General features: G+C 32.9%; 1 protein-coding gene across 1 annotated transcript in view; it reads left to right on the top strand.

Annotated features, from left to right (window-relative positions):
- Nucleotides 1–15,876, top strand: part of Eys (eyes shut homolog) — a 1,560,564-nt gene that overhangs the window by 785,527 nt on the left and 759,161 nt on the right. The window contains 2 exon segments of the mRNA XM_015487393.2: nt 6,747–6,942; nt 8,234–10,012. Of these exon segments, the coding sequence (XP_015342879.1) occupies nt 6,747–6,942; nt 8,234–10,012 (1,975 nt within the window).

The following is a 15,876-nucleotide window of genomic DNA, read 5'->3' as shown; positions in this document are numbered from 1 at the left end:
AAATTTATATTGTTCTTCCAACTGTTTATAAGTTCTTGGAATTATGGACCTATAGTCCATAGGGGATATTTAAAACATTTATGAAATAATACTGTGGACAGACTAGGATTTAAATAGAACAGTATGCTACTGTTCCAGGTGAGACTTAAAGCAGCTGTTTCAAATATTCCAAAGGAAAGATATATATATATATATATATATATATATATATATATAGAGAGAGAGAGAGAGAGAGAGAGAGAGAGAGAGAGACACTCTGGAGGAGAAGAGGAGAAGGAGAAGCAGCAGCAGCGGAAGCATTTGTTCGAGGTATTTGTAGCCAGCAGCCACATCTTCTGCCAGAAGAGGAAAAAAGAGAAAATGCTGATTGGGGAAGTCAGAATTTCAGTTTTAAGGATGCTTGGTTTCTCCCTTCCTTCTACCCTCACTGTGACACTAGTGACTCACACTGGTAATAAGGAAACCCAGAACTTGCTGCCTTCATGGGTCAGGTCTTCTCCAACATCATGCAAGGCAGAACAGGGTGATAGTGGTTGGTGTCTATGATCAGGGTATCCTAAGACAGAAATCAGTGTGTCAACTCAACTTGATTCTCATTTGGAGATTCTGGGTGTGTGTATGTGGTAGGGATCTTCCCCCATCTTTCCCTCATTTCTGTTTTCTGCAAAATTTATTCTTGTTTTTTTTTTTTTTTTGTACTGGGGATAGAACCAGGGGTGCTTTACCACTGAACTTCATATACAGTTCTTTTTTTTTATTTTTTAGTTTGATGCATGGTCTTGCTAAATTGCTGTGTATTTCCCTAAGTTGCTGAGGCTGGCCTTGAACTTGAAATCCTCCTGCCTCAGCCTCCAGAGCTACTGGCATCATGGGAATGTACCACCTCACCCAGCCAGAATTCAGATATTTGAGGCTGATTCTAGGTCTTAGTTCCACTGTTCTCTTGCTGGCTGTCTGTAGAGGCTGCTCTCCACTCCTAGATGCCACCAAAATTCCTTGCATCTTCCCTCCCCTCTCTTTAGACAAAAACAAGGAAATTATTCTTGTGCTTCAACTTTTTGGTTTCTTCTTCTGTGACTAGCAAGAAAAACTTGATTTTAAATAGATTAGTCCCATGCTGATAATCATCTTTTTTAAAGCCAACTGTATTAGACAGTATATCATTACCTAGTCATAGAAGAAAAATCCATAATATTTTTGAAATTGTGTGTTATGCAGGACTTGATTTTGGGAGTGGGCAGGAAATCTTAATAATTCTTTAAGTTCTACCTCTCCCAGACAGGATGGGAATAAAATTTAAGTTTATAATTTTTCCATCTTTTCCTAAGAACAAGTTTTGAGATAAGTAAGCTAACTAGATGGAAATTATTGGTGTTGAGCTAATAACTGGATAGTGATTTATAACTTATGAATTGAGAATTTATGCAGTAAGTTTATACAATATTTATAGAACTAAAAATGATGTGAATGATGTAAAACTTGCCTAAAAGTAGAAATCATTTGAAAAGAACTTTACAGAATCTTTTCTAACAAAATATGATTTTTCCAATAAGCATAGATTGAAAGTTTCACTGTGGTGCACACCTGGGAAGAGTTTGTTGCTGCCTGAAGTGTAATTGGTGGAGAAACTAAGCCTAGAAACTTAGAAACTGATTTGCTGAGTTACTTTATATTGATCCCTACGCTTGAATTTTCCTTTATAATTCTGCAGCAAAACCATGCCATGAACTTAGCATACCAATCATTGAAAATGTTTCTTTTAATTTTCAAAAGGATTTTTATTTTAAGAAAAATAAAATATCTCAAAGAGCAAGGTGGTAGATCAGTGTTATATGATACAAAGTAGTATTAATAAGCAGACTAGCACCATGCGTGTGTGACCTGAGAGTGGACCAAAACCTTGTCCTTAAGATTTCTGTGACCCTTTGCATGTATGAGCACACTTATTCACACTCACACAAATAGTCTCTTAGTCTGCTCTTCTCTTGTCATTGAGCTGAAATACTTAATCATTTTTCAATAAGGGGCTCCATTGTCACGTTCCTCGCAACTAAAACACTCAGGGTCATTCCAGAAGAATTGGGCTGCATGAAATAATCACCAAGAGACAGAGGTACCTTTTCTTTGAGGTCCTGTGACAGCTGGCTCCTCTGACCTTAAGGGTCCACAGAAAGAGAGAGAACAAGCACGTGCTGAACCCGTTTGTTGAAGAGAAGATATTCAAATGAGGCAAGTGATCAGGTTCCTGGGGGCTGAGTCCAGCTTCGCCATGTCTGCTGTCAGCAGGTTGCCCATACCCAAAGGCAGAGCAAGAGAAAGGGACACACAAAGGGCATTTTCATGGAACATTCTGTCCCAAACAGGGCAAAGGGTAATATCACAAAAGAACAGGTGAGCCTAGCTCAATCCATGGGGAGACATGCCTATGTCTGAAGATGTGTCCTCAACCTTCCGGGACAAGGGCAATGTCCAGGTCACTACAACATGTAGTGATAGTCAGAGCCTCTCTGCCTCTGGATGGAGAACACTAATCATTTAGACTGGCTGCCCACACTCCATGTTTTCATTCTGTACTGGACCACACAAATTAGGTAGGCACTTCTACGTATATGCAATACTGCATATTTTGATAGAGTTGTAAATTTCAAGCTGCCAATTAGTTTGAAAACTTTACAAATTTATCCTTTTGGTTCTTAGAAACATAGGTTAAACCACAGTATTATAGATATTAAATTAAATATAAACATTGGAATGTTTCTTCATTGTATACATTTTAGTAGAAAATAAGAATGAGACATACAGTTACATCTTTAAACGATATGTCAACAGAATGTAAAATAATAGTTCACTAGAATGTGAATCCACTGAGATAATAAACACTATTTTACCTGGTTGTTGATGATTAAATCTAATTGTCAGTTATGTTTGTTAAACTATTAGAGTAGAACTATTAGAGTAGAATAGTTCCTTATCTTGATTTTTGTTATCTATAATAATCAAGTGTAGAATAGAACTGTTCATAGAAAAACTTGGAGATGATCCAGGAGACCAAAATAAAGTTTAGTGGCTATGAGTGTGGGCCGTGAGTTTCAGTGCTTGGTTTGAATCTTGGCTTTGCATTTCTATCTCTATGATCAAAGAATTAGCAAAAAGACTATAAGATAGTGCAGGTTTCCTTTAAACCATTCTTCTTACTTCACTGAAATGATTCAAGGATTATTCTGCCTTAGGAGAGACTCATATTTTTAACTTGCTACTGGAAACTAATAAGTTTCTCAAATTTAATGTATTTATTAAGAAATTCTGATATACCCCCAATCTATAACTGGCCTTTACTGATATTTCAATTAGTAAATGGCTTCATTAGTCATTCCATGCATTGAAACAAAAATTTAGTAATCATTCATTAAAGTTTTATTCTGACCTCATTTTTCTTGTCCTTCAGCAGTCCAAATACATCCTGAATGAAACCTTTCCTCACCCTATGCACTGCTTCGGCTCCCAGCCAGAGTTTATTCACCCATTTTCTAGATCATTGTAAGCAGCATCTCATTGATATACCAGCTTCCTTTCTTCCCACCACACCAATCTCCCTTGAGAGTATATGTTTCTGCAAATATTTTTCACTATATAAATCACACTATATCACTTTTTTTTGTCCTATATATTCCAATGGCTTCCCATCTCTTAGAATTAACTCTAATTTAAACAACTGATAAGTAAACAAAGCAGCAGCCTGAATTATCTCGTTCCTGGTCATATCTAAGATTTCACTTCCACCTTTGCCTCTCTAGTTGCCCATTTTGCTGTTGTTTAAACTAATTCAAATTTTGATTCCTTTTCTAAAATCAAGCTACAAAATAAAATAAAAAATTACCTATCCAGTTGGCCAGTTCCATCTATAAGTTGATGAGCACTTATAACCGTCATTATAGCTTGCACATTCATCACTTAGTACTAAATGAAGACATGCAGAGCTACCCAAGGTTAACGAGAAAGCAGGTGATCAGAATTTCATAAAGCACTGATTCAAGATACTTGCTGCATGCTTTCTTCAAATATAGATTCAGAAAGACAATTTTTAAGTTATGACATTTTATATAAATGCTTAACATTATCTTGAAACCTATTTAGTTCTCAATAAATATCAGCACCTCATTATTGTATTTTAATCAGGCACTAAATACATGTTTGCAAGGTGCATTTATGAAGGAATGAGTTACATTGACAAAATTAGTAAACTATAGTAACCATGAAGTTAAGAAATACAAGTATCAAATTAAAGATTTATGAGTTAAAGCTAAATACTGAGAATTCTTATATACTTCATGTGCAATCAAGTGACTATGCAAGAAGAAATGTGCAATCATTTTGAGGAGATTTGTCTCAGTTTATCTTTATTATACATAACAGAATGTGATCAGAAAGGTCAGGTGGTCTATTAGGGCTATGATAACTGCTATCACAACAACCTTCAAAACTTCCGTAGATCAATACAATAGAAATTTATTCTTCATTCACATGAATTCCGAATGAATGTCTCTAATTTCAGCTCCTCTCGTTCAGTGACATATTTTAGGCACCAAGGCTACTTTTTGTCACTCGGCCATCTTTAATACATGAATTCACGTGTCACAACATAAGGGAAGAGGCTGGAAGATCACACACCACAGAATTTTATGAATCTATCAGAAAGTGGCAGACTTCATGACCATTTATTAAGACTCATAATTACAAACACACAAGAAAAATTGATGCATACAGTCCAAAGGGAAAAAGAAATATGTATAGTGAGTGTGTAATGGAGATTTAATAAGGAAGAATAGAGGAATGTCTCTAGGATGAATCGCATTTGCAGGCTTTGAGGTGTATATATCATACATAAATGTATTAACATCAAATATTTGTATCTCACATTTGTAATGACATTTAATAAATATATTAACACACATATACATGCATAAATATATATATTTATTATACATACACATATATATGTATCTACATATATAGATATATATGCATATATACATACATAGAGAGATGTCAAACAATTAAAATCTACTTGAAGGATATTAAATAAATAAATAGATATATGTGTATATATATGTGTATATATATATGTATTTATATATGTTTGATGAGATGCTTATTGTTAATACTTGGGGAATAGGGAATAGAATGGGATATTTGGAATCAAGCCTGAAATTCAGTAAATAAAATCAATTTTGAGAGCAAACCTTATGAACAGCACATGATGGATAAGAGACTCAGCCCACCAATGTGTGCATATAATAGAGGAAGGAGAAAGTATGGTTTCCTGTCTGCTGGACTCAAATGTCCTTCTACTGAGCATTTGAATCACCTAATTCTACACGTTCTGGTCTAATGCATGTCAAAAACACATGAGGTTCTTAGGTAACTTGTTGATTATCACCTAACTCTGTGGTAGTGATTCCTCATGGTGGTTAATAATGGCTTTTGATTAGGATTCGAGAAAAAAGATCTGACCAGGACCACACAAGCATTTATGAGCCATGTAATAGTCATATCTTCACTGTAAACTAGTACAGATGCATTCTGGTCTTACCCTGATTTCATGTGTATTTTAATTAATCTATGAAGTCTTTCCATGCTACAGCTTAGCCTTGAGGAAAGCATAAATCTTTTGGTCATTAAAGTATAAAATCATATTCCTTTTTTTGTGTTGTTGTTGTTTCTTATATTGCTTCCAGATTCATTCTTGACTATTTTTTACATGTTAGACTTTTTAATGCAATTTTCTAACATCATGAATCCTTTGACCTTTATAGAAACTTTTAGTTATAAGCTGAAAGTGAACACAGAATATAAACTACAAAGCAAAAAAGAATATATGTCTAAAACAAGACCTAAGATTTGTGAAAAGTAAATACATTCAACAAATGTTATAGCAGTAAATTGGGGAAATATATTGGCTATATCTTCAGTACTGGGAAATAAACGTATAGTTGTATTTTAAAATCATTTCAAATCTGTGTTTAATTAAAGATCAAAACGCTTCAAATAATATAACTATGTTTTTTTTATTTTTTAATATAACTATGTTTTAACTCTACTTTTTAGAGAGAATCTCCTTGATCCATTTGCATTTATTTATGCATGCATAAAATTTCTCTTTGCAATATGCTTCAATCAATTGCTTTCTATGGAAATTATTTTATAAGGATAGGACAGAAATAGGCTATTCATGTCAAACTAAAATGTACAAGCCAATTTCTTCTATAAGACAGTACAAAGTAAAATTATTTGAACATCACAAAAAATGTTTTCAATTATCTATTTTAAATATGATATTCTTATTGGCTTTCAACTAAATATGACCTTTAGAGAAAAGGGTTTATAATTTATTATATTGCTTTTATATCCATACTGAAAATCAAAGTACAAATTTTTCAGGGGAAAAAATATTCCCAAAGCAAATATAAGGGAGTATTATGACTTGAAATTAAAGGAACTAAAAACAAATTTAGACATTTAATTGAGTATATCTCAAATTTGAAAGAATTAACTAATTTTGAAATATGGATAAATTTTACTATGAAGATTTCATTTTTAAGTAAAATAAGGTGAATGATTTGCACTATTTAATGTAAGCATAAAAATGCAAAATGGACCTGAAAATAAACTTAAAAAAAAAAAAAAAACTCCTCATAGGAACAAAGAAACTTTGAGCTTAATTTAATTATGGTGATTACCTTTTGCAGAGTTGCTCCACTGCGCTTCCTTGTGGTGATGAAATAAGCAGCATCACCAGTTCACCTCTCATCTCCCCAAGCATCTCTCCAACCATTTTTACACAAATATATACAGTGCCTCCTTCTGAGATCTTGTTCAGTATCTTCCCATCTGCAAGGGCTACAAAAATATGGACCATAATGGATACTTATCCAGGCAATGAAGGTAAGTAGAAGTAAATAAAATATGAAGTTGAATTTGAAAAAGTTTTATATTGAAAACCTATTTTCTAAGTTTTTATTTCTCAATTATTCAATTTTTTCCCAAGATATAGATTTTGTAAGGGTGCAAAATTTAGAATTCTTGTTAGTTACACATCCTGTTTTAAGTTTTAAAAATATTGATATTCTGCCAATAAGTACTATTTGGGGAAGGGGGTAACTGAAAAAAAAAAAAGTCAACAATCTTTATTCTGATGTGTAAATTTTGGTGAATAACTGGACTCTAATTCTAGCACATTTGTTTTAAATATCAGTAAATCTTTTTGAAAAGGGCCTTGTGCTACTTATCTCATTATGTCTTCATTTAATGTCCTGTGAATTATTATATGTAGATTTATATTCAATAATTTCTTTGAAAACTCTCAGAAACAAAAAGTGTTTATTTTTCTATTTTGAAGAATGTTAACAACTTGAGCCTCCTGATATGTGCTATGATTTAACAGTAAGTCAAATGATGTCATTTTATAAACAGTAGAATGTATGTTCAATTCCAAATTCACTCTCCATATAGAAAGTGTTACTCAGAATGATTAGTTAGAATTACAGTCCTTAATAAGATATTTTTTGTTTATGAAAGTTTCTTTGAATACTGTTGTACATTCTAAAAAGAAAGTATCTTTTTCTGTTTTTGTTTATATAATTTATGTTATTTAAAAATATTTTTTTAGTTGTGGTTGGACACAATACCTGTATTTTATTTATTTTTTTGTGGTGCTGAGGATTGAACTCAGTGACTTGCATGTGGTAGGCGAGCACTCTACCTCTGAGCCACAACCCCAGCTCCTGATTTATGTTCATTTAAAGAATTAAGTAAAAATAGAGTGTTATCAAATGTAAAAAAAATTACTATTTAGAAATTAAAACAAAATTTTGAATATTTCTAACAAAATAGTTCAAATATTCATCAGTTCTATCCATGATAAACAATTTTAGTTTTTAGTTTAATAATTTAAAGGAGTCATTTGGTTGAAAATGGCAATTTCATGTAACACCATTGTTCTATTTAGACCTTCCCGTGGAATGTAAATAATAACAGACTTTACATTTATGCAGTTTGTGAAGTCACTAAACTTCTTCATACACTTTTATTAGAAATGTGATTTACAGAGCCAAATCTGTCTGCATATAATAGGTGTGAGGTGGCAGTGCAATTTGCTAAAGATTCAGCCTGAGGCCAAAGTTATTCAATTTTAACTCACTTTTCTGATTTCTTTTTTGCCTTTTCCTTTCTAAAGCTCCAAAACACAGAGATATTTTCAAGCATGATGTTCCTACAACCACTGGTTTGGCAGCATTAAGTATTGGCATAGCTTTTGAAAGCTACTTACTCAAAGAACTGATTTCCACTAGAGAGCTTTCAGCAAAACAGAGTCTTCTTTCTTCCACAGATGTTTCCTCTTCTCAGTTTCTGAATTTTGGTGTTCATGATCCAGCACAAATTGTCCGGGGCAAAACATCTGCATCACATATGACTATTCAAACTTCAGCAGCTACACAAGCATTCTTTTTTTCTCATCAGGGAGCAAGGACCCCATTTATCATCTCTTCCTTAATGACAGATTTTATTTTTCCCACATCATCTTCATTATTTGAGGACTATCACACTGTTGCCTTTTCTGCTGCCACAATGAGTTCAGTAATTAGTAGCATTCCAGGAGCTGATATTAAGTTAAACAGGCACTCATTACTCTCCCATGGATTCCTGCTCACAACTGCTTCCACAAGTGCACCTCCAATTGTCTCTAGGAGGGCTCAAGAGGATATTGAAGAATATTCAGCTGTTTCCTTAATTTCAAGAAGAAAGCACTGGAGATTGCTGAGTCCCTCAATGTCTCCCATTTTTCCTGCTAAGATAATTATATCCAAACAGGTAGCCATCTTAAACTCATCAACTCTCTACCAATTTAGTACGCAAACTCCCATTCCCAGTGAATATTGGGTTATTACTGAAGAATCTAGCAACCAGAGACTCACAAACATCAAATCACAGGCTGCTGATTCTTTAAGTGAATTAAGCCAAACATGTGCAACATGTTCTATGACTGAAATAAAATCCTCTCATGAATTCTCAGATCAGGTTTTGCATAGTAAACAGTCCCACTTTTATGAGACATTCTGGATGAACTCAGCGATATTAGCCAGCTGGTATGCACTAATGGGAACTCAAACTATCACTTCTGGGCATTTGTTTTCTCCTCATACTGAAATAATACCATCAGTGGCATTCACAGAACTGTCATCTTTGTTTCCATCTAAAAAGAGTGCAAAAAGAACAATTTTATTTTCATCCTTGGAAGAATCCATTACCCTATCAAGTAATTTAGATGTTAATTTATGTTCAAATGAGACTTGTTTATCCATTGTATCTTCCCAAACTATGTCTTCAGACTTGATGTATTCTGATTTGACTTCAAAACTGACTACTGATGATCTGTCAGTATCAGAAGACATTCTTAAACTATCAAGATTAGGAAAATACAGTGTAACTATGAGTCCCACCGAGGCACTAAATCAAGACAATTTATTGGACATGAAAGAGGGTAAAGTGTCTCATCAACTGTTCAAACTTCACACAAGTGTTACCTCTCTAGATTTTGAATTAAACTTACAACGATATTCAGATGTAACTTTCAAGATGTATTCAGAAATCACACATTCAAATGACCTCAAAAACAATCAACCACTATATGCAAACTCACTATCTTACTTTGCAGAAGTAACTCCTAGTGTTGGGTTTTATACGGTGACAGCAACTCAACCTCTTCCAATACAGACCTCTTTACCCATGTCTCTAATTAGACCAGATTGGCCATATTATGTGGATTACCTGACCTTAACACCTGATTTAAAGGAAGAGATCAGGACTTCTTCAGAATGGTCAAAATGGGAACTTCATCCTAGTGTGCATGACCAAGAACCTCCTGCTGCAGCAGGTCAGATTCTTTCCATCACTAGATCACTTACTTCATCATCACTGGAGTCCTTCCCAGCGACTCAACAACTGATGATTTCTGGTGAGTTTCTCAGTTTCTGTTCAGTAAACTTAAAAATTAGTTTCTTTTCTAGAGAAAAGAAAGCATGTCATGGTCACCAGGTGCTCTAAACAGCTTCATTGTGATCAGGGCAGCAGCCAGTTCAATGGAGATGGCACCTGCTGCTGTACCCAGCACAGATGGTTATTCTTTATGCACTGCCACAAAGGCTACCAGATCAATACAGGAGTTTGTGGGAGATGGCTGGACTGCTGGCAAGCAATCAGAAAGTGAACTAGTTCAATTCATTACAACACAGCTTTCAAAGTTTTGGAATAACTTTTATTATTCTCATTTCTTGAAATAGCTTCTTTATAGATGGAACACAATATAACATACTTTTCTAACATTATCCTTGGGACTGGTTACTTTTAATGAGAAAACTAAAAAAAAAAAAAAAACAAGGGAACTTCATTGAGTGACCATATTAAATTTTAAAGCTATTAGTCTTTCATTGTATATTAGTCTGTACATATGTTAAATTAATACCCTTTATTAAACAAGAACATTATACAAAAATTGAAGGAGATAATATCTCATGTGAATTTGAATTCAGAAATTTGAATAATTAACAAGTCCATTTTCTTAGGTAAATTTCTCACTTTCAAGCACTTTTGAAATCACTAATGTCCTCTCCCTTTGTAATTACTGACAAATTGGTAAAGGTTGCTAAAGAAAAATGTTTAAAAAACTTTAATTATTAGAAAAATGGAATTAATAATTTAAAGAAATTCTATCTTTTGGAATTTTAAGTGTTAAATTGTGGCAGCAAAGTTAAAAAATAAGAATATTAAGTAAGAAATTTATATTTTCCTTTTTTATTTACATATAACAGCGGAATGCATTACAACTATTATTACATATACAGAGCTCAATTTTTCATATCTCTGGTTGTATACATAGTATACTCACACCAATTCGTGTCCTCGTACATGTACTTTGGATAATAATGATCATCACATATATGTATGTGTGGTGGTGGTAGTACATTTCTGCTTTAGAAGAAACTTATGGTACTTAAAACACTTTAGGTGTGTAATTTATGGCTAGCAACTTAGTAATGTGAAAGATCAAATCATTGATGGGTTCAATATCAGGATATTTTTATAAAGTTTAAAAAAATAATTTCATAAATTTAATTACAAATTTAAATGTAGTATTCTCCCTGTTATAAGACAATAGCTTGTGGCTTAACTATTTTGGCTCACCTAGAATACCTAACATGTTCTTTATCACAGGTAAGATTCTTAGTAAATGCAGCTGAGTTAAAATTTCTCCTCTCAAACAATTCACCCCATAGTTACCCCTGGGGAATAATCACAACACAAATTAACTACAAAGAAATAAAACACTAAGTTTTCCTTATGAACATAACCTTGCCACTTTTCATCACTTCCCTCTAATTGTAAGGATTGATAGTTTTGACCTCATTCAAATCTCCTGGTCTTCTTCCAGTTTGACTCCTTCATAATCAATTTAGACACAATAATCAATAAATTACAAGTAGTTTTCTGGCCTTCTTTAATATGTTCATCCACTGGCTTATCAGGGTCACATCAGGGAATTGATAAACCATTCCAATTGGATTTGGGGGAAAAGATTAACAGAGGGATTATTTACAAATATATAGTTAGAATTAAAAACAAACAAACAAACAAACAAACAAAAAACAAAACAGGGAGGGATAGTATGGATCTGAAGGGATTAAAATGGCAGATCACCATTATCAACACTGAGCCTGAAGGGACAGAGAAAAGAGCAGGACATAGAACCTGAAAAAAAAAAAAAAAACATAAAATATGGGACACAGTCCGTCAAAGGTGAATTAAATAGGCAGGAGACAGAGATACATAAGCAACTTGATTCTCCTGTTTCATTTAGTTTGTTCATGGTGTTTCATATCGACCAAATCCATTCAGTTGCTGGAGGGTAAGGTCAGGTATCTAAGTTGATCTCCATTGTTTAGAGGATATCATGGACAAAGGCAGAAAGAAGATCTAGAGGAACAAATGTTAATACCCTGAACTAATATTTGTTAATTCCCAGTCTATTTTCTCAGCACTCGTGAAAATGGATTATTCTACTAAATTTCATATGTTTTTCCTCAACTGGGCCCTTAATTCTTCTAGGCAATCCTTAATTAATTTTAAGCAAACTTCATAAAATATTCCTCACAGTGAGTATTTCAGTTTTTTCCTGATCTATACTAACATAAATACCATAACTATCTTACTTGTTTAGCAAATAAATTATTCCTAGCTTCTTAGCTGACAAATATCATGCAGTCTTATTTCCAGACTCAACCATAAATTTAACTAGCAACAAAAGAAAGGGAAATAGTAAGGCTTGGTTATACAATAGTACCCGAGCCATGTGCTTAGAAGGCCATCTATCCTTTATCCATAGAATCACATTAACACTTGGATGTAATTAACACTTGGATATAATTCATTTGATGATACATATGTGGATCAAATGTGGATCAATTTCTAGGATATTTATTATTTTCTATTAATCTATGTCTTTATTTTACCCAGTATCAAACTATCTTGAATACTGTTATTTTCTTCTTTAAAAGTTATTTTTAAAAACTTAGGTGCAGATATTTTTGTAGTACTAACCTGTATCATAGGTGATCTTTTGTATAGATTCCTCATCAGTTATACAAATATCAGGTAAAACTGGACATTGTCACTACTACTTCTGGTGGGACAGCTAAATCTCCTTCAAAATCTCTGAATATCTCTAAATCTGGGTTGGCAAACTAAAGGCCTTTGGACCAAATCTTGCCAAGGACCTGTTTCTATAAATAAAGATGAATTAACACAACCATGCCCATTTGCTTATGTATTTTGTAAAGCTGCTTTTCTACTTAATGGCAGAAGTGAGTAGGTATGAAGACTATGTAGCCTGAGAAGCCTAAAATATTTATTGTCTGGCAATTTACAGAAAGCATTTGCCAAACTCTATTCTAAACATCTTCATAGGATTAATATTTAATCAAAGTAATGGCTAGGAAAAAAAACTACCTAAGTATGTGTATTTTCCTTTATATGTATTCCTGGATTATCTTTTGATATTTTTTCTAACCAAGTCAGTGTATAGAGATAATTCTATAGCATTCCTTTTCATAATCTCTTTTTTGCAATTTACTTTATACATAAATAAAATGAGAAATATTTCTAAAATATTATGGTATTGGTGCTGAAACAGACTGGTACCCCCACGCAAAAGACCCCATCACCATAATTAAGCTTTTCTTCTTATCAAAATGATTTTTACAAAGTATATCATCAGTATTTCACCGTTCTGCAGAGAGCTCAATGCGGTTTGACACTTCCTTTTTCTTGTAAATGCCAGGTTTGCAGACAAAAAGTGTGAAACCTTTGTGGAGCCTAAGAATATGGAACAAAGAATAATGGTCATGTTCCCACTGTCATATAACCACTAATCTAACCACTAAATCTAAAAGAATGTCCAGACTCAGGGTCCAGAGATTGTTAAGCATTAGTAAGCCCCTCTGAATGGCTGCAGTTTAAATAAGCCTGCTTCCTGAAAATTCCTCAGGTATCCAGCCTCATGTGTTCTACATCAGTTCTGTACTTTATTTTTAGTACATATAAGTGTCTATAAATATTTTGTTTTAATGTTAATTTCATAGTTAACCCTAAGTATGGTAATACATTCTTGATGAAAAAAAAAATTGAGGCCATGTAGAGAGGCACATGCCTATAATTACAGCGACATGGGAGGCTGAGGCAGGAGAATCCCAAGTTTGGGGTCAGCCTCAGCAACTTAGAAAATCCCTAAGTAACTTAATGAGACCCTGTCTCAAAATAAAAGAAAATAAATAGAGCTGGGAATATAGCTCCGTGGATAGCTTCCCTGGATTCAATCCACAGTACAAAAAAATAAAATAAAATAAAATAAATAAAAGAACTTTTGAGCATTTAACACTATAATTCAACTCTATAGATATCTCGAGATATCTTGATATGTGATGGGGATTGTTTCCAAACCCCTGACAATACCAAAATCAGTCAATGCTCAAGTTAAATCTGTGATTGCAGAACTAGCCAGTTGTATGGAAGGTCAAGTACATAATTGCCTTTCAGAAGTTTGTAATAAAATTGAAGACAGCAAATTTAAAAGTAAACATAAGTTTGAAATATTTTTTAAAACTTATGCAATGACTATATTTGTACATTATTTTTTGTAAACATGAACAATATAGAAATATACTTTACATATGTAAGCAATGTATTTATTCTTTATCACATATTCATTAAGAAAAGACAGTGTGTTTGGTCTAACTGGGAAACTTCTCAACAATAGACAATGGTTAGTCACATGTGCTAAATTAAAACAGTAAATTCCCTAAAAATATATATATTTTCCCACTGAGCTGTATATTCAATATCAGTTTCTCTTAAAGATATTTCTATTACATTTTCTTGTGTGGTTTCTATAACAGTGAAAAGATCAATTTTTCAAACTTTAAATACATCACTAGTCATATTAGTAAGAAAACATCATTTGTTATTATTTCCACTATGATGACTTAAAAGATGCACAGTAGATTTGAAACTATAAACTAATCTATTAGAGTCACTACAAATCATTAATTTTAAAGTGAAGCTAAAATATGAAAATTATAGATTCTTATTGAAATATGTATTCCTAATTAACTTTGAAGATATTATAAATTTAATTATTGCCTTATTTTGTAAACTGCATGAGATGTGATCCTCTCAAGCATAAAATTGAAACCAGCACTGTGTTAAAAAAAAAAAAAAAACAATTGATCTTATGTTAAAAAAAAGATTTCTGAATTGTTCATTCTTGTTGTATTCCTAATATCTTACTCAAAATAGCATCACAATCTATACTTAATTGTACAGTTGCATGAAAAGATTAATAGTTAAGTCATTAAAACATATAGCTGGAAATGATTTTTTTTAAAAGTATGTTATCTTTTATGTGGAAAAAGATGAAATAGGATATAGTAGAATGGGCCATAGTGCTAAAATCTTGCAGAGTTTCCCTGACACTGCCAAAATATAAAACATGTGCAATTGATGAAGGGAGATAAGTGAATGTTGTTAAAGTGAGAGATGAGTGCTGCAATTTCCTTGCTATATGCTATATTCATATTAGAAAAATGTTTGAAGTAACAATCCCATCATTCTGGGCTCCCTTGCTATGGTGGATCCCCCACTTTGTGTTGGGCTATTCAGGGAGGAAAAAAAAAATGTCACTCCAAACAACCTCTTGAGATTAGCAAAGGGAGGAATGTGGAGGTAATTCTGTCAACATGTTTCTTTGAGTTTGTGTACCCTTTGAAATGTATGATTGCTTTCTCTGTAACATAGTGACAGCTCTATTAAATTGATTCTAAGTTGTCTTTCTCAACTGTCTTGTAATTGGGACCAGTCAGTATGAGTTAGTTTAATGAATGACACAAATGAAGTTTAAAAGGAAAGGGACAGGTTCTAGCAGTTCAACATTATTTTCCTGTAGCAACATGACTCTAGGTTTTTTTTATCAGAAATTTGGGAGGAAAATAGGAGAGAGCAACCAGAGCTTCCTCATCCAAATATTCTCCATTAGCAATGGAGAACAAATGTGGCACAAAAATAAATATTTTCTATGAGTCCTATTTATTCCATTCTTAGTTGTTTAAGATTTTGAATTTAAAAAACAATTTCATAAAAGTCTAGCAAATGACACAATGTTGTTTTATCCCCAAAATAAGACATAATAAGATTTTTAATATTGTAAGTTATCACATAATTTGATACAAATTTTGACAGTCAATTTACAGTTTACTAAGAGTGTTTTTCCAT

This window comes from Marmota marmota, unplaced genomic scaffold (assembly GCF_001458135.2).
Source record: "Marmota marmota marmota unplaced genomic scaffold, marMar, whole genome shotgun sequence".
Lineage (NCBI taxonomy): Eukaryota > Metazoa > Chordata > Mammalia > Rodentia > Sciuridae > Marmota > Marmota marmota.
The sequence above is the reverse complement of the archived record's forward strand: the minus strand, read 5'-3'. Positions and strand labels throughout refer to the sequence as shown.